Source organism: Sturnira hondurensis, unplaced genomic scaffold, assembly GCF_014824575.4.
Source record: "Sturnira hondurensis isolate 20B ecotype Veracruz unplaced genomic scaffold, ASM1482457v3 Scaffold0009178, whole genome shotgun sequence".
Lineage (NCBI taxonomy): Eukaryota > Metazoa > Chordata > Mammalia > Chiroptera > Phyllostomidae > Sturnira > Sturnira hondurensis.
In genome coordinates this window covers 3,611,879-3,637,184 of record NW_028081809.1, presented here as the reverse complement: position 1 = coordinate 3,637,184, position 25,306 = coordinate 3,611,879, and the positions used below count along the sequence as shown (strand labels likewise).

Genomic DNA, 25,306 nt, shown 5'->3' with positions numbered 1-25,306 from the left:
GCTTCCACTTGTCTGTGTCTTTTTTCTTCAATGTCTTATAGTTTTCCCAATATAGATCTTTTACCTTCTTGGTTAAGCTTACTCCTGGGTACCTTATTTTTATGATGCAATGGTAACTGGGATTGTTTTCTTAGTTTCTCTTTTTGAGAGTTCATTATTGATATATGAAAGTACCACCCACTTCTGAATATTAATTTTTATAACCTACAATGACAGGGTAGTGAAAATTCCTGGCAAGTGGAATAGGGAAACTGAGATAAGAAAATTAAACAAGGCCAAACAGTCTGAGCAATTTACAGCGGGCTGGTTAATCACAACACCTTATCTTCTCTAACCAAGAACACTGGAGAGTGAAAGGTTCATACCTCTCCTCCCTAACCAGAGAATACATGGATTAAATCTCCCTGGTCTGGGAAAATGAAGAACAGAGACCCAGTTAATGTTGCTTCTGCCAGCTAAACTCAAAGACAGATGTCAGGAGTACAAACAAACAAAAACATTAAAAGCCAGACAGACCCAAGATAAAATTAAAGCAGTGCAACAAATATTCACAGACTCTCTATGTGCTCATTTTGATGCATCGGCATATTAAAAATATACCTCAAAAGCTTTTGAATTTGCTTAAAGCCTTCCTTAAGATTCTCACCTGCAGAAAAAATATGAAAAGCCTTCAGGACAAAGACAATGTGGAATTGCTCTAGAGTATACCATGCCCTTTCCCAGGCATGAACCTCTTATTTCCTCCTAAATTTCAAGGATCCCTCATGAGACTTGCAGCCAGGGCAGCAGTGGCAGGCTTACACCCTGATCCTGTCTCCAGTCCCCTTTTTCTCTGACTTCCCAATGGGCTAAAAGCAGCCCCACATTGGCTCACCTCTCTCTCCATGGCCTTCACTTCCCAGTGAGCTAAGAGCTGCCCTGCCTTGGCTCACTCCTGTTTTATAATGTTTCTAGATGTTTTATAATGTTTTATAATGTTTATGACTCTAAAGAGTCAAAGCAGAGCATCACCTAGGCTCTCTCTTGTTGCTTCTTCTACCCTAAATCCTTCCTTTGTCTCACTGTCCCCAGCCTTAATAAATTTACTCTCCAAATCACCTGGACTCATGTTGTGAACTCTTTCCTACACCAAGTCAAGAATCACACACTACAGGCCTGCCCAAGGCAGACCAGCTCCAGGCCAGTTCCTGTCTGATGCTACTTTGCTATATTTATGTGTCTGAATGTTTTTTAACAGTAGTTGATTTCTAGTTTCATGCCATTGTCAACCAAGAAATGCTTGATATGATTTCAAACTTCTTGAATTTTTTAAGACTTATTTTGTGTCTTAATATATGATCTATCTTTGAAAATGTTCTGTGTGCACTTCAGAAAAAATTATATTCTGCTGCTTTGGGATAAAGTGTTCTGTAAATATCACTTGAATCCATCTGATCTAGTGTGTCATTTAAGGTTGCTGTTTCGTTGTTGATTTTGTGTCTGGAATATCTATCCATTGATGTCAGTGGGTTGTTAAAATCCCCTACTATGACCGTATTACTGTCAACCTCTTCCTTAAAGTACATATATACACTTGTGTTTTACAAGTCACAAAAACCCGGCTCTGCATTCTTGACACTTCCACACTGCCTAAACAAGCAGGAGGGGAATCAGGAAAACCAATCTGGCTAGGCACTCCATTCTCTCTGCGCACTGCAGGGGACAGCAGGGTGGGGCAAAAACTCCCAACTCCATCCAGACTTCAATTGGCCAAATGTCCCACTTCCCCTAGAATCAGCCCAGGCCACACCACTTGCCTGGAGGCAGACTGAGTGACTCAGCAGGTGAGGAAAGGGGCACCATCCATGCACTAGATATAGGCAAGAGCAGTCCTCTTCCCATTATCCAGACTCTGACCTGCTCTATGCCAAAAGCCCTTCCAGAACACCACAGGTGGGCACAGGTAACCAGGTTCTTGCTAATTAGGACAAAGAATTGGACAAAGAATTCAACCAAACTCACAGAGTTTATAGCAGAGAACATGGGAGTAGGCCAACTCCAAGCAGCGATTGACCTCATGGGCTAGAGGGATTCTATTCTTATAGGGATTCTATTCTTATAGGGTGGGTCCTTCCTGGCTAGTTTTGGCGGGCTTTTATTACACATGTACAAGTAGCTGTATTACTTTAAAGCCACTGTGCATATGGTCTCCCATGATTTTCCTAGATTGGCCCCTGGAGAAGGGGTCACACAATGTTACCAAATGGACCCCCCCTTCTCCTGGGGTCACCCTGTACTAGGTTTGCCTTGCCTTCTGCCAGGGAATTACAACTCTCAATGTCAGAGATTAGTGAAAAGGAAAGGAATTGTTTATTTAAAAGTTATACAGACTTAAGAGCAATGACTTAATGTCTTCATTAAACTCCCAAAGTCCCTTAAAACATCCACAAACACACACACAGACTTTGCTTCCCCACCTTTGCCTGGTTCAGGGTACCATATATCAGAGTAAGAAATAGAGGTCTGTGGCTCAGGTACCCCCCAGTTCTTCCCAGTAATCCGTGCTCAGCTGGTAGGCCTCCCTTGGTTCCCAGCACCATCAACTGTGTCACTAGGATCTCCAGCTCTTAATCCAAAACCACAATGCACCTTTTCATGGCCTACCCCATTCCTTCCCACAGCATCTCTCCTATGTTCTTCCAAACTAATAGAGCTCTGCATCGCTGCTACATCTTGCTTCCCAGCTTCCTAAGCTGCATGACAAAGGGAGACCCAAAGCTATGTAGTCCTTCTTGTCACAGCTGCTGCTCCTGGATTTAAATCCCAGTGCCAATTTTCCTCTCTAGCCCCATTTCTAAATCCTCCCACAATCAGCTACACCTGCCAGCATTCCCATATTTTTCCAGCTTGTCAGAGCTGCCATAGTTAGTCTGGGCAGGCATGGCCCTGTGGCATGAAGCCAATCATCTCCAAGCTGTCACACAGGTGCTGTAACCAAGGGGAGTTGCCTTCCAGTTCTATCCTGGGTGGAAGTCACCCCCATCTCCCAGGTTCAAAGCATGGCCACAGCTATTTAACATATCCACAAAACTGGTCAAAAGTTATAGATATGTTAAATGGCCATTCAAGAGGTTATTTGCAAAACTGTTGCTATGCAAAACAGCTCTCAATGGCCCTGCTCCATGTGTTCCATCTCCCAGTTCAGATTTGTAGGGGTGAGGACATCCCATATTTTAAATATTTCCTGGACCCCCTGAGTTCTGGACCCCACTACAAATCCTTCTTTGCCCCCCCCCCCCCCGAGTCTGCACCTCTCACAAGAGGGCCCTTCAAAGTCACTGCTGGGTGTGTGAAATACACTCCTGCTCGGGTCCTGACCTGCTGCATGGCCCCTCCAGCAGTCACAAACTGGAGCAAACTTCTTAAGCTAGTGTTGGAACAATGGGCTCCCTCCTTCCCTGGGATGGTGCCGCTCTGGAGCCTTTCAAGTGAATCTAATTCCTACCACTTCCCACCACCCGATGCTACACAGGCTTCACTTCCCTTTTCCTATCACTCTTGACGGGAATGCCTGCGTGAGGCTGAGACCCCACAGTTTCCAGGGAGAGGGAACTCTGCTGCTGCAATATCCCGCTGGCTTCCCCATCACCGCACCTGCACAAGTGGGCTCACCCTTTCCTTGTCTCTTCCCATCTCCCTCCATGCTCCTGTTTATAAAGTTTTAGATTAGCTACACTTCAATTGGCTTTTCAAGTTGATTTTTCTGAAGTTTAGCTGCAAGTCCAGTCCAGGTCTAGGAGGAAGCAAATGGAGCTTTCAATTATTCTACAGCCATCTTGAAATCCTCATGCATTTAATACATTTTAAAATGTGACAATTAAAATGAAAATAATCCAGATATGCTGTTGACAAGAGCTGAGCTGAGTAAGGCTCAACTCTTTTCTGCATGATATACTTCTATTAAGTCAGCATTATTTCTCATTAGCTTTTGGCCAATTTTTGTGGAGACACATCATCCTGAGGCTTCAAGTCCTATTGAATGAGGCCAACTAGGCCACATCTCTTCTTCCTGTACATGGGTGGCTGAAATTTTTGGAGCATAGTGCAGAATCTCACATTTGTTCCTTGTACATTTTCTTGATCCACATATTCGTACCATCATGAAAGTTTCTCAGTGTTTTTGGATCCCGATCTACACCCTTTATTTGGCATATTTTCTGAGTGCATGTTAATTGTACATTCTATCCACATTAAAATACACAGAGAGGAAGCCCTGGCTGGTGTAGCTCAGTGGATTGAGCTCGGGCCTGCGAACCACACAATCGCAGTTCGATTCCCAGTCAGGGCACATGCCTGGGTTGCAGGCCAGTTCCCAGCAGGGGACTCACAAGAAGCAACCGTACATTGATATTTCTCTCCTTCTCTCCTTCCCTTCCTCTCTAAAGATAAATAAATAAAATCTTTAAAAAAACACTTTCTGAGTCTTTAAAAAATAAAAATAAAAATAAATAAAATATACAGAGAGTCCATATCTTTACCCAAGGCCTTGATGAAAATGTTGATCTGAGTAGTAGTGAGCCCCAGGAAAGTCACATCTGTTAAGGAGCACCTTTGATGACTTTCATGTTACAATGTACTAAAATAGTGTTGCATACAGTACATTGGCCAGCTTTAACAATTAACAAAGATGATTGTTCTTTTGTAGGTAAAAAATGAAGGCTTTGGGCTTAGAGGAGAACTCAGGTGACCTTCCTGGACCAGGACCAGGCTCAGTTGTGAGAGGGAGCAAGTTTGTTCTCCGGGTTCACTGTCTGCCATCTGGTCCTTGTTCCCTCTGCCATGGCATCCACACCATCCCACCCTCACTGGTCTCCAGAATCATTGTATGTTCATCTCAGTCTTTCTTACCAGACTTTTTATTTGATTCTTTATCTACATTCATATTGCAATTATCAGCATTTTAAAGAAATCAAAGACTGAAAATGGAGGGAGGGTGGAATTTCAGGCCTTGACAGTCAGATATAGGAAATTTGGGTGGAGTGGGAAGGCTGACCCCAGGGGCCTTGTAGATGGCCCCTACATGTTCACTGCCTACAATGCTGACCTGAAGGGGGCGTTTCCAGGGGACAAGGTAGATTAGATCCTGAAGTACCACAATCCTCCTCAAGATCTTAATGATACTGAATAGAGTTTATAACTCTTCAAATTTCACTCATTTAATTTTCCTTCTATTCTCCCAAATGCCAGGTAGGTGAGGGAGACAGATGCCACCGTCTCCATTGCCTGAGAAGGAAGCAGGCAGAGTGGGCTTTAAAAAACAAAAACAGCAGCTTCTCCCCATTCAGAGCCTTTTCCCCCAGAGGACCTTGTACTGACAGAGAATTCCTGCTGGGGAAATTGATGTGTCATAACTGGTGCTCAAGTGAACCTTGCCTGCCTCCACATAAATATTTAACTTCTCAAGCCATTCCTACAAATTGCCTTATCACTTGCCAAGCACCTAAACTATCTGTGGGATCAGACCCACACCCTCCCCTTTATAATAACTAGGCTTATCTGTTTGCACTTCTGCTTTTCATCTGCTAGTCTGGTTTATCCCCTTATTAGATTATGTGTTCTTTAATACACTGCACACCAGGTGGTTCCCAGCTGAAGTGCTATTTTGTTTGGCCACCTATGCTACAATTTATGTGCCTTTTAACCTAACTCATAAATATCAGGGCCCAGCACATCTGAAATTTCTTTGGACTAGGCAAATTTTACATCATTAGAATAGCAAACATTTAGTTCCTCTCATTTTTTTAAAATGAAAAAGTATAAGATGCACCAAGAGTAAATAACAAATTATATATTCACACAGTGAAACTGAAAGGACTGTAGGACAGTCAACATTACTGAATCTTAATATTGATTTTTGGTGGGAGCAAATCTCAGAAGACTAAACTGTAATCACATTTTTCTAAATTTTAAAAACAAAACTACATATTGGGGAATCTCCTGAGTTATAACTGTGTATGATCATGCCAGGATGCAATCTGTCTAGGAATGGCTTGCTTTTGTCCTTTTATTTCTCTGGCACAGAAATCACAGGTGGGTAGAACTGTATTCACCAGGGTCCCTGAGGTCAGCCTTCCTCAGCTCCTGATGATGGATATCACCCTTTTCCCCACAAACCCTTCATTCCTTAGCACTTCCTGACTAAGGTTGAAAAAACCTGGGACTCACCTGGTCCTTCCCCCTTCTTCCAGCCTCACTTGCCCCATCAGAGCAAGGAAGTGGTGCCTTCTCTAAAGCTCCCTTCTCACTGTGGTCTCCCTATTCTGGCACAAGTATTGACCTTTGCCAGGTCTCTTGATGCCTTGGATCTGTTAAGACATCCCACTAACTTGTGTGGGGTTGCAGGGTGCTGAGTGCATCCTAAATCTTGACAAAGGATTAATGTCCCTTCCAACCCTGTACCTCACACACCTGGTTGTATGAAGCCTGAGCAACAGGACAGATAACCTGTGTCCAGAGGCCACCTTATCCTGTGAGTGTTTAGCCAAATCTGGATCTCTATCCTGGCAGCTCAGGATTTTGCTGCTGGAAGCCTTTTGCAGGCAAATTCACAAATATATCCCCTCCAGGCTCTTGCCTCTGATTTCCAGTCTGTTTTTCTGTTTCCACCTTTCAGGCACCAAAATTCTTCAGCGATGACTACTGACATACACATTGTTTTGTAAGGGCCAATGATGTGCCTGATCCCAAACTGGATGCTCTGCCTCGTTTATCAGACTCAGTGCACGTCAGCAGTCCATGCATTTCGTGGTTAATTTGATAAGGTCTTGTTCCCCCACCCTACCCCCAGATCTTATAAATGGTCTGAATTTCAAAACAAAATCCAAAGGAATTTTTTTTACTTTTAGAATTATGCCTTAAATTGCCTCATAGTAACTACTACTTTCTCCAAAATAAGCTCTGAAATGTTTCTAGACAATAGAAAATAACCATTTGCTTCCCCCAAAGACAAGTCAACAGGAACCAGCTTTAATTTGTACCATAAATTACAGGGATTAGAGAAAATAAAGCTTTTTCTAACAATGAGAACTGTAAAAAATTGTAGGGTAACTGATGTATGTTGGGGGTTCTCTTGATTAAGGACACTAAGGGTCTTGGTGAAACATGGCTCATGAGTGATGTTTTCCCTTGTGTTGCATTCATTTCCGGTTTCTTTCAGGAACACAAAAGATAAAGCAACAACTCTCCTCTCCTTCAGCTTCCGGGGCTTCAACTTTGTTTTGTTTATTCTTCACTTCTATTCATTTGCTTTCCCATTACCAGAGTCTCTTGACTCACAACGTTTAAGGCTGACTTGACTTTTGGGAAAGTTTTCCTAGGTTTTGCTTCCCTTTTTAAAAATGATTGTGTGTATGCATGTGCATGTGTGTGTGCTAATCTAACTTTATTTCTCCAGTGAATAGTGTAGTGTACACTTATCTCTTTCTTCAATTGTTGCATGAACTTGAAAAATTAAGCCTTCTAAAGACAATCTGCCCCACAAATAGACAATTGGATAGATATGTTCTGGAAATGCCATGTGCTCCAACTCCCTAGTTTTCAGCCCCTGGTTTTCAGGCTGCTGTGGTATCTGCTCCTGCAGAGCTTTTTCCCATGAGTGTGTCTGTTAGTCATTAAAAGCTGGAACCAAGAGGCTTCCAGATCTTGTCCCAGACAAGATACCAGATTCCTCCTGGGACCTGCTTCTGCTGTCCAGACTCAGAGTGAGGGTAGGGGTGGGGGGAGGTGAGGTTAGGTTAATTCTTCATCCTGGGTGGAGTGTCCTTAGACATAAACCGTCTGTGAGGAAAGTGAGTTTGGAGAAATGTGGAGGCGTTGTGCAATGATGTTATTCTTTCCCCCAGAGAGTTTAAGTTCCTTTGGCTTCCATTTAGGGCAATCCGTTTAGCTGGATTGGTGGCTTTTGATTTTTAGTTCAGGGAATCTGGTATCTTCTGTCGTGATGAAAGGAAACAAAATCTCTGCGAGGGGAACACACAATATTCCCAAGAGAAATTTGTGTCTAAACCCTCCCTAAGACGGTAAACAAGTGTAAAGAGGTCTTATTCCCATCTTTAAACCCCAAACTCTCAGATCTGCACTGTGTCCTCATCTAGTGTGGACCACACTACTGGTAAAATATGCCAGGACAGTCCAAGGTGGCCACTCGCGGGTGGGAGGGAGTTTAGGATTTGCAGGTGGACTTCCCTGCTTTCTCACTCCCTCTCTTCCCTGGTAGGGGATGGTGACCCGACCCAGTGGCTCCCGCCTCTTCCGGGGCCGCCCTGGAGGCTCCAGAGCCTCGCCCACGTTCTCAGAGGGAGGCTACAGGCTCCGGCTCCAGAGCAGGGTCCTGGGCCCCCGGTGAGCCAGACCCGGAGAGAGGCAGGAGGAGACGCTCAGCCAGACAGGTGCACCACGGGAGCTCAAACTTTGGTCGGGTAAGGATTTCAGGGGCTCTTGAGCTGTAAGTGCTGGGGTGCTGGGAGGTGTGCTGAGGGAGCCGATTTGGCCTGGAAAGGGGTTAAAATGAAGTCCGCTCTGGGGAGCAGCCCTCGTTTGTGGGCGCGGCGCTGTCCTCCGTCCCCGGTGCTGAAACGGGCTGCTTCTCGGCTCAAGAAAGGGGGGCGGGGAGCAAGGGCCAGCTCCGGCTCTGCTCTCGCTCACCCCACCCCTGCCACACACACNTGCACCACGGGAGCTCAAACTTTGGTCGGGTAAGGATTTCAGGGGCTCTTGAGCTGTAAGTGCTGGGGTGCTGGGAGGTGTGCTGAGGGAGCCGATTTGGCCTGGAAAGGGGTTAAAATGAAGTCCGCTCTGGGGAGCAGCCCAGTGCGGAGCGTTTGTGGGCGCGGCGCTGTCCTCCGTCCCCGGTGCTGAAACGGGCTGCTTCTCGGCGCAAGAAAGGGGGGCGGGAAGCAAGGGCCAGCTCCGGCTCTGCTCTCGCTCACCCCACCCCTGCCACACACACCCCTGTAGCCGGAGTCGCTGGACAAGAAGCCGTCCACGGTTACCCCCATTCGTTCGCACCCTTTTTTCCTCACGCCCCGCAGCTGCGCTGGACCAAGCTGGGCTGAGCGGTTGGGACAGGAAGCAGAAGAACATGGGCAGTCTCCCAGTGGGGACAGGGAGGGAGTCCAACCGCGCACCACCCCTTGGACACCTCCCCAAAACACTCTGCACCCGGAGGCTGCGCATTCTCGAAGGGGCTGCCGACCGATTGGCTTCCCCGCTCCCGGTCGGGGACCTGCACAAAGTCTTCCCCAGTCCGCGACGCACATTGGGAGGTTTGTCCGTGGGTCGGAGGAAGTGGGAGCCCCGGGAACCAGCGGATCCGGTCGGGGACTGCCTCCGCTGGACTCTACTTAGTCTTGGGGATGCAAACAGGCAGGTGGGCTGAGAAGGAAGGGAGGAATTAAAAATCTTCTGGGGAGTCAGCAGTCACTTTTTATTTTAATGATAAAATCGTAATTCGAAATCTAGTCTTAGTGCTCAGGAGCTAGGAGCAGGGAAGAGGGCCCTCTGTGATCCCCTGCAATTCCCTAACCGGATCATCTCAGGGCTCCCTGCCCTCAAGCTTTTCTCCCAACTCAGCCCTTATCCCTACACCCGCAGGCTGGCCATCACTGGCTGGGGAGCCTCGGACCTCCTCGAAGGCAGCTCTTCGGACGCAAACTTCATCCCAGAAACCCAACAGCCAGACGGTTGGACGCCCCTCATCAAACTTTCCAGAGGGCAAAGCTGGACTGTAGCTCGGCCCCTGCCACCCCAAACGTGAGCACAACGTCCCCCGCCCCATGTGGGTTTGGGCTTGCATCTCACAGTGGGCAGCCCAGCTCCTAACTTTCTCTGAGGACTATCCACCAGTCCTACCCAACCTGCACGAGGAGCGTGTGCTCACCCACACACCCACACACATACCTTTATTCGTAAAACTAGCAACAATGTCGCTGTCTGGACGTAGGTCACACTACTCCCTAAGTGACAAATCATTCAAGGGGCCATGTAAATTGGGCAGGGAGAAGGGAGGTGACCACTCTTCTAACCAGGTCTCCTATGTCAAAGTCCCGTGTTCTCGAGAATTCTGCCAGGTTGGGAAACTCAGCGGCAGCTGGGGCTTCGCTGAGCTGGTGGGGGATCCTTGGACTGGGCTCAGGCGGGGAAGGCATGCACTCTCTATCCCGTAAATTCCCAAGCACACACTTTACCTCTTCAGCCTTTGTTCATAAATTGGGGTTCCCCTCCAGCGCTGATTCTGGGAGAGGGTGAAAAATGGCTCTCTGGATGACTGGCTGGTCAGCACTAGACCTCAATCACTTTAGCTGGAACTTTGGCCAGGACTTCCTGTGCCCCTTGCCTTTGGTGCACCTCTTTTTATGCCTTTTCTGTTCTCATGCACTACCTGCTAGGGATCCTGCATGTGGTAAATAATGAGGTTGCCACAGTGCCAGTCCCGCATCTCCAGGGTACCCAGGAGATAAAAAATTGGGAGCTGCAGAGGCTCTTCATTAGCTCCCCCAGATCCTATGGGCTTCTTTGGGCTTCCTGGTGGACTGGGGAGGGACATGTCCAAAGCTCTGCAAACAACTCTCCCACTCTTCCCACCAGCAGCCTACTCACCTGAAACCCTCTGTAATCCCTACCAACCACTGGGGCCTCCTGGTTTTTTTCCTTATCTTCCAAAAGCATAAACTGAAACCAGGGTGTAAATGGTTTTCCCTCTGACCTAATTCATATCAACTGCACACTGACTACTCCTGAGTGCAAATCACAAGGTTAAATCCTGTGGGAGAAACAGAATTAAACAAACAGTCCACTCTGGACATGATAGCGTAGTGTGGGAGACCAGCCCTTACACCGCGGATAGCTAGCCCGTGCTCAGGGCTGAAATAGAGGTGATTACAGTGCCCTATGAGTGGAGAGAGATGGGAGAGACTGACTCCTGGTCAGGGATGGCCTCCCAGAGAGGTCGTATTGGAGTTGAAGGAGCAGATAGGCCCTGATGTGGTAACATAGGCTCAGAATGCCTCAGTGGCTTAACCCATCACTTATGCAACATTATAAGTCAACTGAAAAAGAAAATACCTGCAAGAAGGGTTTCTGATGGCTAATTGGGCTCAAAATTAATATTTAAAAAAGTCTAGTAGTGATTTCTAAAGAGGGCCTCTCATGTAAGCCATGCTTCAGGGAGAAGCCTACACTAAACTACCTGCTTGTGCACTGAGCTGTTTGCCTGCACTGTTTGCCTGCACTGTTGCCTGCTGAGCCAACCCTTATTAAGGAGTTCCTGGAATAGTATTTCAACCAATAGAACTGAGACTCCCATCCAATTGGAGCTATACAGCTATAGCCTCATTAACATTTTCACCTACCAATCAGAATGGCTCCATTCTGACCAATCAGATGGTGCTTTTTGGGCCAATCAAACTGGAAGATTTGGTGTCCTCACCTGCATGAGGACTGCCCAATGAGGGACCAGTGGTGGAGACTTCCTGCTATATAAGTCGGGTCTCCTCTGCCTTGGGAGCACACTTTCTCTTTCCACTAAAGCCTGGGTTTCCCTGGCTGAGTGGTCCTGTCTCAGCATATCTGAGTGGCAAGGGCAGCCTTACAGATATGCTGTTCCATAGCCCTGCTGTATCATGATTGAGCTATTTGCACTGATAAAGACTCCTCCTTCACCATACCTTAAGTTGGGGATCCTGTTGGTATCCAATTGGCACCAGTAACACTCAGCTGACATCGGCGTTGGGGGAACTTGCATCATGGGAAGAGTACACTGGCCTGAATTTGTCACTCAGCTCTCACCTGGCCTGGAGGGGAAGCAGAAATACAGGAAAGCACAGGGTAGGCTAGGGTGACCAATTTCTGCCAGTTGGTGAGACAAGAAAATTCATGACACACCAAAGGAAAGGGTGAGTAATTGGTCTTAAATGGAGCACCGCATTTAAGCCGATATCGTCTTGGTTATAAAAAGCTTGAATGTCAGGTTAAGACTCTATTCTAGAAAAGATAGGCAACCTCTGAAAGTATCTGAGTGGCATGACTAAAACTGCCTTTCAGATACAAAAGAGTATTTATATCTATTTATATGCATTCGTATAAAGTACAAAAATAGGTGGAACTAATCTATGATGAAGTCAAGAACATGATTAGCCTTGAGCAGATATCAGCTGGGAAGGGTTTGGGGGATGGGGCTCCTGGGGCAGAGGACATGCTCTGTTTCTTGATGAGGGTGCTGGTTACATGGATGTGTTCACTCAGAAATGTTACAAAGCTATATGCTTATGCTTTATATTCTTGTATGTAAATATGCCATGCTTCAATAAAAAGTTTTTAAAAACTACCTTTCAGAAAGACCCTAGTGTCAGTGAGGAAGGTTCACTCATTTGTTCATTCCACACTGACTGAGCACTGCCTAAGTGCCAGGTTTTGGGTGGGTTGCAGAGGTGCGACAGGGTGGGAGATGAGCAATGGGAATAGTTTCAACAATCCCAGGGAGGGGGTCATGGGCCTGAGTAAAGATGGGAGCAGAACTCAAGGAGGCCTCTTTTGTCCCCCTCTATAGGACTTCCTACATTCCACCTTGTATTATAATAATGTAGAGTAGGGGTTAAACTGAAACAGACTTTCATTCCCCAGTTCTGCTACTAGGTGACTTTGAATAAGTTGTTTAACCATTTCAAAGCTTAGTTTCTCCATGTGTAAATTGGAAGTGATAGTTATAATACCTACCTCAGTGGATTGATTAGAGGAGTAAATGAAGTAAATGGAGTTTCTTCCTTCACACAGTACTTGACATAGCAAAGTTAGATATGATCGTATCTTACAATTTTCTGTAATAACAGTGGATTCTTTTTATAACCATGTCCCAAAAGTTAATTAAGGAAAATGCACGCACACTTTACTGCCTGTGTCTGCTGCTAGACCTTGTGAAACAGGTCCTTAGGGGAAGAAAGGGAGGTTTTGTGTGTGTGTGTGTGTGTGTGTGTGTGTGTGTGTGTGTGTGTGTTGGGGGTGTGAGATGGTTGTGGGGAGCAGATGGACTTCTGGGGAGAGCATCTGTAGGCCTATCTACAGAGATCTGGGTTCTCCAGCTCTAGCAACATCTGGAAAGCAGTTTCATCTTGGAATCTCACCCTGAGCAGCTGAATCTTATCACAAAGCAGTTGTTTTGAAACTGAGCACACTTACAGCTGAGGAAACCAGAGTCCCATTAGTTCTCTGTTACTTCTGCAGAAGACTAAGTCACTTTCTAGGCATGAGGCAGTCCTCTGTCTGGTGGTTGGGTAACAAAATTGATTACCTTGTTATAATTCCAACGCATTTTCTTTCACCCCAAATCACTTCCTGTTCTTGGGAACAACATTAATTTTTATTCTCAGGCAAGAATTGAAAACCTGCATCTGGCACATGCTTGTGTTATAAAAACACACAGAGTTCAGGGAGAGAGAGGTCTAGCTCACAGCCATCAGAGGTATTTTGGGAAACAAGACGAAACTCTTCTAACTCAGATACCTTCTACCTATCTTGGTGTGGGGTCATTCCTGGGGTTGCCTATACCTGCAGGGATCAGCAAAGTAGGTTTATAGTTGTAATACAAATAAGTAATACAATAATTAATAAGTAATAATACAAGAATAAACTGTGTTTCCCGTACTCACAATAGTAAACCTGCTTTTGCCCACCCCTGTATACATCATTTCACAGAAAAGGGGAACAAGGACTCTGACCTTCACATCCCTCATCACCTGGCTCAGCCCTGAGCACACCTGGACATACCTTTGTGGTGTAAGACTTGAGCTACCCTTTTGGACCTTTTGTGGGCAAATGAAGAAAGCTTTGGTATTTATTTACTGGTCCTAGAAATTGGCCTTGTTTATTGAGAGGCAGAAGATTAAGCTTGCAGGCTGTACAATTAGCTTGTCTGCTATAGTCCTGGCTGTGTGAACTGTGTACATTAGTTTGCTCGTCTATAAAATAGGGATGATAATAGTACTTACCTCATGGCATTATTGTGGGATTAAATGAGTTACTACTTGTAGAGCAGAGCCCTCAAAATGTTGTGGTCATTATTATTATTATTATTATATTTTGATATTTCTCCCTTTTGCTACATTTCTGGTTTTTTTGAGTTCCTTGTAGGAAATATTCTGAATTTTGCATTTTAAAAGTGTTTTGAATTTACATTTAATACTACTTCTTTCTTTAGATATCATTCACATGCCATAAAAGTTATCCATTTAAAGTATATGTTTCAGTGATTTTTACTGTATTCTCAGTTGCATGACCATCACCACAAAGTAACTGCAAAGCCTCCCAGCAGCCTGAAGAGAGACCCTGCAGCCATCAGCAGTCACTCTCTCTCCTGACTCCCCACCCTCTTGCCCCTAGCAACCACTAACCTACTTCCCAACTCTACCATTTGCCTATTCTGGACGTTTTATTTTATTATTTTAAATATATTTTGTTGATTATGCCATTACAGTTTTCCCATTTCCCCCCTTTATTCCCCTCCACCCTGCACACCCCTCCCCCACCATTCTCTCCCCTTTCGTTCATGTCCATGTGTCACAAGTTCTTTAGATTCTGTATTTCTCATAGTATTCCTGCCCTCCCTCCCCCTGTTTATTTTCTACCTACCATCTATGCTACTTATTCTCTGTACCTTCTCCCCCTTCTCCTCTTCCCACTCCCCTGTTGCTAACCCTCCATGTGATCTCCATTTCTATGGTTCCGCTCCTGATCTAGCTGTCCACTTAGTTTGCTTTTGTTTTAGGTGTGGTTGTTAATAACTGTGAGTTTGCTGTCCTTTCACTGTTCATATTTTTATCTTCCTTTTCTTAGATAACTTCCTTTAACATTTCATATAATAAGGGTTTGGTGATGATGAACTCCTTGAACCTGACCTTATCTGAGAAGCACTTTATCTGTTCTTCCATTCTAAATGAAAGCTTTGTTGGATAGAGCAATCTTGAATGCAGGTCTTTGGATTCCATGACTTGGAATACTTCTTTCCAGCCCCTTCTTACCTGTAAAATCTTTTGAGAAATCAGCTGACAGTACGATGGGTACTCCTTTGTAGGTGACTGTCCCCTTATTTCTTGCTTCTTCTAGGATTCTCTCCTTCATTTTAATCTTGGCTAATGTAATTATGATGTGCCCTGGTGTGTTCCTTCTTGGGTCCAACTTCTTTGGGACTCTCTGAGCTTTCTGGATTTCCTGGAAGTCTATTTCCTTTGCCAGATTGGGGACGTTCTCCTTTATTATTTGTTCAAATACGTTTTCCACTCGTGGCTGTTTCTTTCCCCCTTCTGATACCCCTATAATCTGGATGTTGGAACGTTTAAAGATGTCCTGGAGGTTCCTAAGCCTCTCCTCATTTTTTTTGAATTCTTGTTTCTTTATTCTTTTATGTTTTGTTTTCTTTCTTCCTTCTGGTCCACTCCATCGATTTGAGTCCCAGTTTCCTTCCCATCACTATTGGTTTCCTGTGCATCTTCCCCCATATCATTTAGTGTAGCCTTCATTTTTTCATCTAATTTGCAACCAGAATCACCCAGTTCTGTGAGCATCTTGATCACCAGTATTTTGAACTGTGTATCTGATAGGTTGGCTATCTCTTGGTCACTTAGAAGTATTGGCTCTGGGACTTTGAGCTGTTCTTGAGCCATGATGTTTTGGTCTGTTCGTGCCTGTTAAGTATGAGGGGCAGGGCCTTAGTTGTTCACCAGGGTGGGGCAACCCAGTGGCTGGGTTGTGATGCTGTATGTGGGGGCGGGGTCAGAGAGGGGCAATGGTGGTTCCCTCTGCTGCTTACCGCAAGTTTCTGGGGCCTGCGTAGTCTGTCTCATTGCTTGCTCCTTCACTTGGTTTGTCTGCGCATGAATGTGTGACTGTGGTCAACCAGCTATCTTACGCCCTCACTGAGTTCGCCCGTTGCCACTCCACACTTGGGATCTGCCAACCGCCACCTGCACAACTGGGTTGGTCTGGCCAATATTTCCTGGGTGACCCTACTCTGCCAGCCGCTGGCTCCACCCCTCTTACTGGTCTGGCTGAACAGTTCGTTGTTGTTGGACTTACGTACAGTTCAATTTTCTGTGTTTTGGTTGTGTTTTTGTCTAAAACTTTGTTGTCTTTAAACTTGGTTGTGTGAGGAGGCACAGTGTTTCCATCTACACCTCCATCTTGCCCAGAAGTCTGATCTTTTTTAAAAAAACAGCTAAACTGCCCTGGCTGGTGCAGCTCAGTGGATTGAGCACGGGCCTGTGAACCAAAGGATAGAGGTTTGATTGCCAATCAGGGCACATGCCTGGGTTGTAGGCCAGTTCCCAGCAGGGGAAGCACAAGAAGCAACCATACATTGATATTTCTCTCCCTTTCTCCTTCCCTCCCCTTCTAAAGATAAATAAATAAAATCTAAAAAAAATAAAATTATGATTTAGAAAAAAACAGCTCTATTATAACTCTATTCCCTGTGGCTAAGGATGAGTGAGCGACCTCTGGAATGCGAGCCGCAGGAGACAAGGCCTGTCTCTGGTAGCAAATGCTGACTCAGTTTCCTCCCTGCCCCCAAAGCATGGTTGGAAGTCTTTAAATGTTAAAGTCTCCTCACAGCAGGGAGCAACCTAAGCCAGACTCAACCACTTTGGAGACCATCATGGAAGGACTTGGGGGCTTCGACAAAGAGGGAACAATGGACTCTCGCCCCCCAGCTTTGACAAAGCCCGAGTCCCCATGTCCTCTGGGAGAAGTGGTTCCTGGCTCTAATCCTCTTAAGCCTGAATACCTGATGGGGAGGGGTGCAACTCCTTGCCTTGCTGGAGTGTGTCCTGGGGAAAACTCTGACATCACAAAGACTTCCTGATAAACCTGTGAAATTTGTTCTGCTAAGAGTGCTTTCATTCATATGTTAAGGATTCAAGCAGGAAACTCTACAAACTCTGTTCCTGGCAGACTCTGACTCATACTAAGCCCTCAAATTTCTTTGAAATGTTATCTACTGTTTGATACTTGCCACCCGGAATTCCTGTGTATTACAACCCAATAAAAGCCCCTGCAGGAGAGGGCTCAACGCCTTTTTCCCCAGAGAAACTGGCCATTACTCTAGGCCTTTTTCCTCTGGGAAACTGGCTACCTCTCCTCCCCAAGCAGATCACATCATGTCTCTGTCATCCTTACTTTCATCCATGGCACAAGGGGGGACTTGCGAGGAAAGTCGCCCCCACATCCCACCATGATTTTGGTTTGCATTTCCAAATGACTAAATATGTTCAATATCTTTTTGGGCACTTGTTGGTCATTTGTATATCTTCATCAGCAAAAAAAGCCATTCAAGTGCTTTGCTCATTCATTATAGATTGCATTGTGTTTTTATTACTGATTTTTAGGTGTTCTTTATATATTCTGGATACTAGTTCCTTACCAATATATGATTTAAAAATGTTTTCTCCAATTCTGTGGGCTGCCCTTTTACTTTCTTGATGGAGTCATTTGATGCACCAAGTTTTCTTTTTTATGAAGTCCAATCTATTTTTTTGTCACTAAGTTTTTGGTGTCATATTTAAGAAACCATTACTTAACCCAAGGTTGTGAAGATTTACACCTATGTTTTCTTCTAGGAACTTTATAGTTTTATCCCTTAAATTTCAGTCCATATCTCAGAGATTTTATCTGTTTGGTAATATTTCAATTATTCTGAGTCATTACCACAAATCTAGTTCAGACAATTATGCTCTCTCCCTTGAGATACTGCAGCATTTAGCTGCTCATCTTGTATCTACTCATGTTCCCTGAATTTGGCCTCCCCAGTGCATTCCTTCTAGACACAACTTGCAGGATCCTTGGATCCACCACCTGCTCCGCTAGACTGTAAGATCCTTGAGAACAGTCTTTGTCTTCTATTTCTTCATATGTCCTGTGATCAGCCAGAAACTCACTGTTGTATAGATGAATAAAATTTTGAAAAATCAAAACATTGAGAAAATTATAAAATTTAATATCATAAACTATCAGACATCGGTGATGAACCATGAGCATCTGAGCCAACGGCTTCCCTAAGTAACTCATGATGAGTTGATCTTGGTTAGCCAAGACCACACTTATAATGGCAGCTTTGGTGCCATGCTCTGGGCACCTTGCACTGACCTTCCTTTGGGTTTGGAAATAATGTAGTCTTAAAGTGTGTCACATGATTATTGCTAGAAATCACTACCTTCTAGTGGACTGGTCTTTACTGATACCTGACACACTGGAGCCACGTGGCTGCTCAAGAGAGCCAGTCCCCGTCTGTTTCAGAACTCATCTTTCCCCTGGAAGGCTCTGATTAGAAATCATAGAACTGGCCAGTCTTTGTCTTTGTGTTCTTCACATCAGCCCTGCACTAACATCCACTTTCTTTTCTCATCAACCATAGGAGCACCTTCCAATGTTTGCTGATGGGACAGTATTCATGGTCTGATTTCTAGCAGCAGGGTCAAGCCATTGACAGGTTTTATCTATTTCTTCATTTGGCAACCTGCTTAACACCTCTGAGTCTCAGTGTAGCCATTTTTTAATGGGAATAAAAATCATAAATATCTGATGAGGTGAGATTATTGTGAAGATTAAATGAAATGAAATGTGTACTGGATTTAACATCACATTGCAAAGATTTTATGAATAGAAAACTATTATTCATTTTCTGTGTTTGTTTTAAAATGGGATTGAGTAGCTATTACAACATGAGCAAAATTATAAGAGAAAACCACACTTAAGAAGGGTATCGTATTACTCCAGTTAATGAGGATTTTAGCTTTCTTTCATCAGATAGCAACTTGGCAATTCATTCATTCTCTGAATCAGCACTTAACTTTGAGCAGCTCCTGGGCATGGCAGCCTGTGAAGGAATAAAAGACTTTGTTTATGCTTCAGATAGGGTATTAGAGCCCGGAGATACCCAACTGAAGCACAGCATGGCAGGAGATGTGAGAGAAAGTGGAGGAGGGCTTGCCTGGGGAGTAGCCCTCAGATAGGATGAGCTGAGTCTGCAGTTACTTTCTCTTTTGATCATATCTGCTGTGTGTTCATGTTTCAGCAACCGCCTTGGGGCTAAATGTGACAGAGCAAGACTATGGCCAGGATTAACACTCAATACTCTCACCCCAAACTTCCCCATCCTGTGGTAAGGACCACAGACAGAGATCTTGATCACCTTGAAAATGGCCTCAGCAGGTAAGATGGATTTTTAAATTTTGTGCCTGGAAAAGGTTATTCCCATAGCTGATCTATACTATGGGGTAAGAAATGCCTTTGCCTGTCACCAGCCACAGGTCAGTGGGCTGGGGATATTTACAATGAGCCTCCTAACTTCAGTTTTTATCTCACTGACTCCCCACAACCTACGCTGAAGTAGCTTTTGGTCTTATTTTAGAGATGTAGGGAAATAAGAGTCCAAGAGTTATGTAACTTCTATAAAGTAGCAAAATGAAGATTCAAATGTGGCAGATTCAGCTCTGCTGTAGAAATTTCTCCAAACTGCCACACCTTCCCAGGTATACAGCAAACATGTACTGGATTCTGTATATGCACCAGCCATTGTCCTGGGCACTGGGGATGCCCTGTCCTCACTTCCAGGGGCAGGTCGGGATTTACCCTGTGCTCATGGGCCTATAGGAAGTGGGCTGTGCCCTGCCAGTGAAGCCATTGACCCTGTCAATGACATCCCAACACACTCAGCAGAAGGAAAATCTGTGGCCTTGATTCCTACTTCTAGCCTGGTTGCTAACTTACTAGAAGACTTGGGAAAATTCACCTTAACCTTTCCATGCCTCAGTATCTTCAAGTGCATAATGAAGCAGCATTTTTTCCAAGTTCCTGACATACTAGTGAAGGAATGGGAGAGTGCCTATTTGGTGTAAGTGGACTTACCTTTTCATACGTCTTAACTTCCCAATGAGTTGACTAAGTGGAACCAGGAGAAACTTTATTTCCAATAGTTGTGTTATTTTTGTCTTACATACATAACACTGAAAATCTCTCCCTCCCTGATAACTGCATATTATCCGATGGCCAAAGCAATGCAATGACAGTCCTTCGGTTCCCACGTCACTGGCATTGAGCCCTCATCCATCATTTCTCCTCACTCAGTTGCACCTTTGCCTCTTCTTGGTCTGTGTTCTTGGTTCCAGCTCCTTAAGAAACTCTGGACAACAATTTCTAGAGAGAGCGAGTCCCTGTTATTGAAAATTTATACAACCCTGCCCAGTGTGGCTCAGTGGTTGGGAGTCATTCTACAAAGTGAAGGGTCACTGGTTTGATTCCTGATTGGGGCACGCGCCTGGGTTGCAGGTTCATTCCTCCGTCCGGGGCACATGCTGGAGGTGGTTGGCCAATTCATGTGTCCATCCCTCTTTTTCTCCCCCCCTTCCCTTCACTTTAAAAGTAAAATGAATAAAATCTTTGAAAAAAAGAAATTTTATGTAGCTCTTGGCCCCCACCTTTTGAGATTCAGGCAAAAGGAGGAAAATCTCCAAGCATCCCAACAGAGATTTATTCCCTCCATCCATTTCAACAGGGTGCTGGAGCCTCGGGAAATTTGATGTGATTCAGGGGTGTCAGAAACCCCCACCCTCCTCACATTGCTTCCTCCTACGTGGCCTGCTGCCATTATCTGTGTCCCACCACTGGGGACTTACCCCTTTAGGTTAAGGCATTGCCCCTTACTTAAAAGAAAACAGAACATTTTTAGGACACTAATCTGCTGTTAATACTTTGATGTGATTAATAGTGTCCTTCCCATATTTGAGCTAATAAAACCCCTCAAAGGTGGGCTTCAAAGGAGTTTGGGTTGGGGGAATAAAGGCCCAAGCATGGGGTATGTTAGGGTGGTCAGTGACACAGGCTGTGAAAGAATTCACAGAAGAAAGTGTAGAGAATAAAGTTTTTAGTCACTCTCCAAGAAAGTTGTGGGGCATGGTGTGGAGAGACAGACCAGCACTGGAGGGTGAGGGCCTTGAGATTTTATTGGATTATAATTAGATTGAGAAAGGGTGGGAGTTGCTGCTGTGTGGCCCCTGGGCTGCTGGAGTGTTGTAACTGAGGCTTCAGTGTGTTCCCGTGTTATCTTCCGCCTGTGGCTTTAGGGAGCGGTTAGTTCTGTTCTTGCTTTGCAGCAATTTCCAGTCCTGGGCACAAAGGCTCAGAAGAGTAAAATGACAGTCATGTTAACAAGGTCACAGGCCTGCTCAACTAATGGTGCCACCATAGAAAATGGGACTGACTTTATCCTTGCAGAGCACAACAGTAAATTTAGGCTCCCTGGGCAGCATCTGGCTTCCAGGATCTTGGGCTGTCAGGATCAGGGGGAATTTAAAGCAAACTGGAACTTTCCCCCACTGCTCCCTTTTGCCTCCAGTGGGATATAACCAGAGCATTTCTTGGAGCTTGCAGACCTCCTGGGGCTGAAAAGAACAGCAGAGTCTCAATCTAGCTCCTTCTAGTGAGATACTCAAGAGAAGGAAGGCCCAGTGGTGCTGGGGCTGTTGCCCAGAATGACTGCTTGACCAGACACCACAGTGGTCCAGCTCTGCCTGATTTGTCCTGGCTCTTTCTGGGCCAGAGGCTTTCAAGCCCTGACATTCAAGAGGGCTCATAAGAGCCCCTGGAAGATGAGCCTTTGCAAAAGGAATTGCTAGCTTATTAAGCCACACTGACACCTAGTGATGGGCCTCTGGCTTCCAAGAGACTCACTGTGGGCTCATGTCAGTTCAAATTCTCTCAGGGGGTCAGTCATCCACACAGTTCAGGGCTCTGAATCAATGCCCTTCAACAATGCAATTTGCCACCTCCCAGGGTCCCCCCATCCCCCATTCCCTGACCAGCATGATGGCTAACAGCACAGGTCAGGCCGCAAACCTGAACAATGGCTCCATAACTGACCAGCTCTGAAAAGATACTTAACTGCTCCAAGTCTCAGTTTCCTCTTCTGCATGATGTACTAGCACTTACCTCAGGGGCCTGCAGTGGGGTTCAAATGGGTTAGAGCTCTTGGCTCAGTCCCTGTCTGCAGTAAGCTCTCCCTGAACACTCTCTGTCAGTCTTGGAAATAAGTCCCCCTCGTTTGGGCCCCCACGGCCCTCTCTGTGTCCTAGGCTGGACACCTTCTCCTCAGAGAGCCCCAGCTGTTCCAACATCTGGAAATGACCCTTTTCAGACTGTACACCAGTCATACTTTCTCAGCCTGACCAATAGCTAAGTCTCTCTGAGCTCCACCTGTGGCCTTGCCCAACTGCTCATTTGGGAAAATCTTGTTGGCAAATTAATAATACTGAATCCCATGAAAACACTGCATAGAGTTGAGAGAGAGAGAGAGAGAGTGTGTGTGTGTGTGTGTGTGTGTTTCTTTTACGAGAGAAGTGCTGTGCTTTATCTCGTGAAAGCAGGAGTAGATAGACAGATGGAAATTTCCAGAATGGGCTCCATGGCATCACCAAGGATTGAGAACCATATTCAGGCTGGGAGTGGTGCAGTGGGGTCCAGGCCCCTCCCCTGCTTCCCAGCACAACCCAGCATCTGTCTAGTCACAGACTAATTTTCCTGGTAAGATTTATTTGAACACAGGACTCTGGCACATACAAGAAAACATTTAAAGTTTCAAGTCACTATTTTAGGGGAGGAAATACTGGTTGAACAAATAACATATCTTCACCTTAAACTTCAAATTTTTTAGAAAGCTTTTGGGAGAAATGATTGTGAATGTGTGTCCTCTTTGTCCTCAGTGACACCCAGCAGCTGTGCCTGGAGCCTGTGCGTCCCAGCCCTTTGCTGAGGCCCCAAGGAAGTGGAGACATGGGGGCCTTCTCTCCTGAGATAGCTCTTCCCCCAGGGTTTTTTGTTTTTGTGGTTCTTTGTTTTGTTTTGTTTTGTTTGTTTGTTTTTTTACCAAATTGAAGATCCAGGTTACTATTTCTCTTTTTAAATAATTGGGGTCATTTTCCTAGTGAACAGTCATAAGGAAGAATGAAAACATTTCATTTAACAAAAAAAAATTAAGTTTACTCCCTGGAAATACCAAAATTACAAGTTTGGAATTTTTATTTTCTATTTAAATCTGTTTGGTTGATGATTATTTAAGAGCTTCCTGGTGTATTTTTGAAGATGACACCATAGGGAAAGACTCTAGAATCTAAGGCAGAAAATTGCAACTGGTACCAAGGGCACCCCAGGTCCCAGCCCAGTGTCCTGGGGTAGCTATTTTAGGTGAGCTTTGGGGCTAAGGGATCTGTGTCCTACAGAAAAGACACTTTCTCCATGTTGATCCTGAGCTGAGTCCCAAGGAATTACCACTGAAGTAAACCATTTTCAGCTGCTTGACCAGAACAGAAGGCAAGGATGCAGTGGCTTCAGTTCCCTGGGCGCAGGTGGCCAATGGCAGTGCATGCTGTCACTCACGTTCCTCGGACTTGGAAGGAAGAAAAGAAATATAATGTACCATCATACTCTTCACTCTTGTTCTAAAAGGTCACTTCTGTTTATTCTCATGTCCCCAAATCACTGGAGGAAGACACCAGATGCTCCATAGAAGGCAGAGTTAATTAATTACCACTTCTATTTCTGATGAGATCTCTGTCCTCTCCCAATGACAGAGGACACATGTACCTCATAGACATCACTTCCTCTCTATAAAAAAACATAGAAGGTGAGCATTGTATGTTGGAAAGTACTTTGTCTTTCAAAAAGAGTTACCTCATGTGTTGCACTCCTTGCTCTTGTTATTGCTAATTACCAAGTTCATGGGCTTTTTCCTGCAAGAATACCATCAACACCTAGAGCTGGGGCCTGTGAGTGGGAAGGCAGGCAGCCTCAGGGCTGTCCTGGCCTGATCTGCCCATTTTGCAGAGACTGAGGCCCAGCCAAGTCCTTGCCTCAGGTCCCCCGGCCAGCTCTGGGCAGACCAGGGTCCAGTTCCCAGTCCGTCCTGCCTCTGAATTTCTCTGGGAGGTTCTAGGTCCTGTTTTCACATTGATTGCCAAAGTGTCTCTGTTTTCTCAGTACCTGTGCATCCCTGGGGACTATAAATGTCACCTCAAGACGTTTGGTTCCTCTCCTTTCTTCCCATCTTCCCTTCCACCTCCCACCTCAGAGGAGTAACGAATTGAGTTTACTGTTTAAATACACCAGGAATTTAAGAAGATAGCAACTCTGGCCTAAAAGAAAGACATCACAGTAAAAATTCAAGCATCAAGAGCCAAGTGCAGAGATGCGTCAGGAGGAAAGGCTCCTTTGGGTCCCATGAACTTAGACCATATGAGTCTTCCCCTGTTCACAAAGGAAGAACAGTCTAGAAATAGATTCTTCCATGCTGTCACAGGAATTTCAGGGACACGTGTAGGAGGACTTTAAGAGACAGTGCAAGATTCACTAGAGCTCCCTTGAAAAGGCTGCCACACTCCACGAGGCACCTCCTGGTGCTCAGCTGGTACATTGAGTCCACTGCCCCCAGGTTCACCACCCATGTCTTTCATCCATGACCAGGTGGTTCAGCTCTGTCTTGCTGTGGGTGAAGTCTAGCTTCAGGGGCAGCAGGCCCGCCAGGCCCTGGAGGATCAACAGGGCCCAGAGCTGCGTCGATCCAGCACCCACAGCTGACTTTGGGCAAGTTACTGAACTTCCCTGTGCCTTATTTCCTATCTGCACATCCACCACCAAGACTCAGTGGCATCTGGCCAGGTTGCCCCTGCGCTCATGGGGCTGCTAAAGAGAGACCGGGGCCTTCCTTAAGCTTCCTTTGACTTCCTTGAGTTTGGGGAAGGGTAAGGTTTCTTTCAAACTATCCAATCTCTTTTCTGGCTTTTCCCAGGTTTGCATCCTCATCCTATCTGATCTTTCCCCCAGATTTTCCCATTTTTGCCTCCACCCTTTTGTGGTCACCATTTTGGCTCCTACTGTGCGTGCTTCCATACAGGAATTTCCTCCTCACCGTTCCTCCTTCCTCCACTAATCTGGGGAAAATGGGGGCTTGTTCCCTGGGGTGATTGGAAAGCCTGTCTTCCCTGCATGACTGGGCCATTCCCTGGAGTGTCTGTGAAACTTGAGTTTCCTAACTTCAGGCTCAGCCAGTTTTCTTCCTTCTCTTCTGTTAAATGTAACTAGCTTACTACACTAATAGCCCCATTCTTCACGGCTAAGCGTGCCTTCTGGACTTGGGTCTGTGAACAATTCTTAAATCAGTATGAAATCCCATTTGCCTCTTTCTTTCCTCTTTGAAGAACAGGAAGCAAACCTGGGAAGCATGAGTGGACAGGCTACA

The 25,306-nt window shown here is 45.4% G+C and overlaps 1 protein-coding gene across 1 annotated transcript in view; it reads left to right on the top strand.

Annotated features, from left to right (window-relative positions):
• The first annotated feature begins 8,334 nt into the window (after window positions 1-8,334).
• CNGA3 (cyclic nucleotide gated channel subunit alpha 3) overlaps window positions 8,335-25,306 on the top strand; it is a 38,087-nt gene continuing 21,115 nt past the window's right edge. Inside the window, exons 1-2 of the mRNA XM_037056828.1 lie at window positions 8,335-8,456; window positions 19,094-19,230. Coding sequence (XP_036912723.1) covers window positions 19,130-19,230 — 101 coding nt within the window. The 5' untranslated portion in view covers window positions 8,335-8,456; window positions 19,094-19,129. The remainder of the gene's footprint in view (window positions 8,457-19,093; window positions 19,231-25,306) is intronic.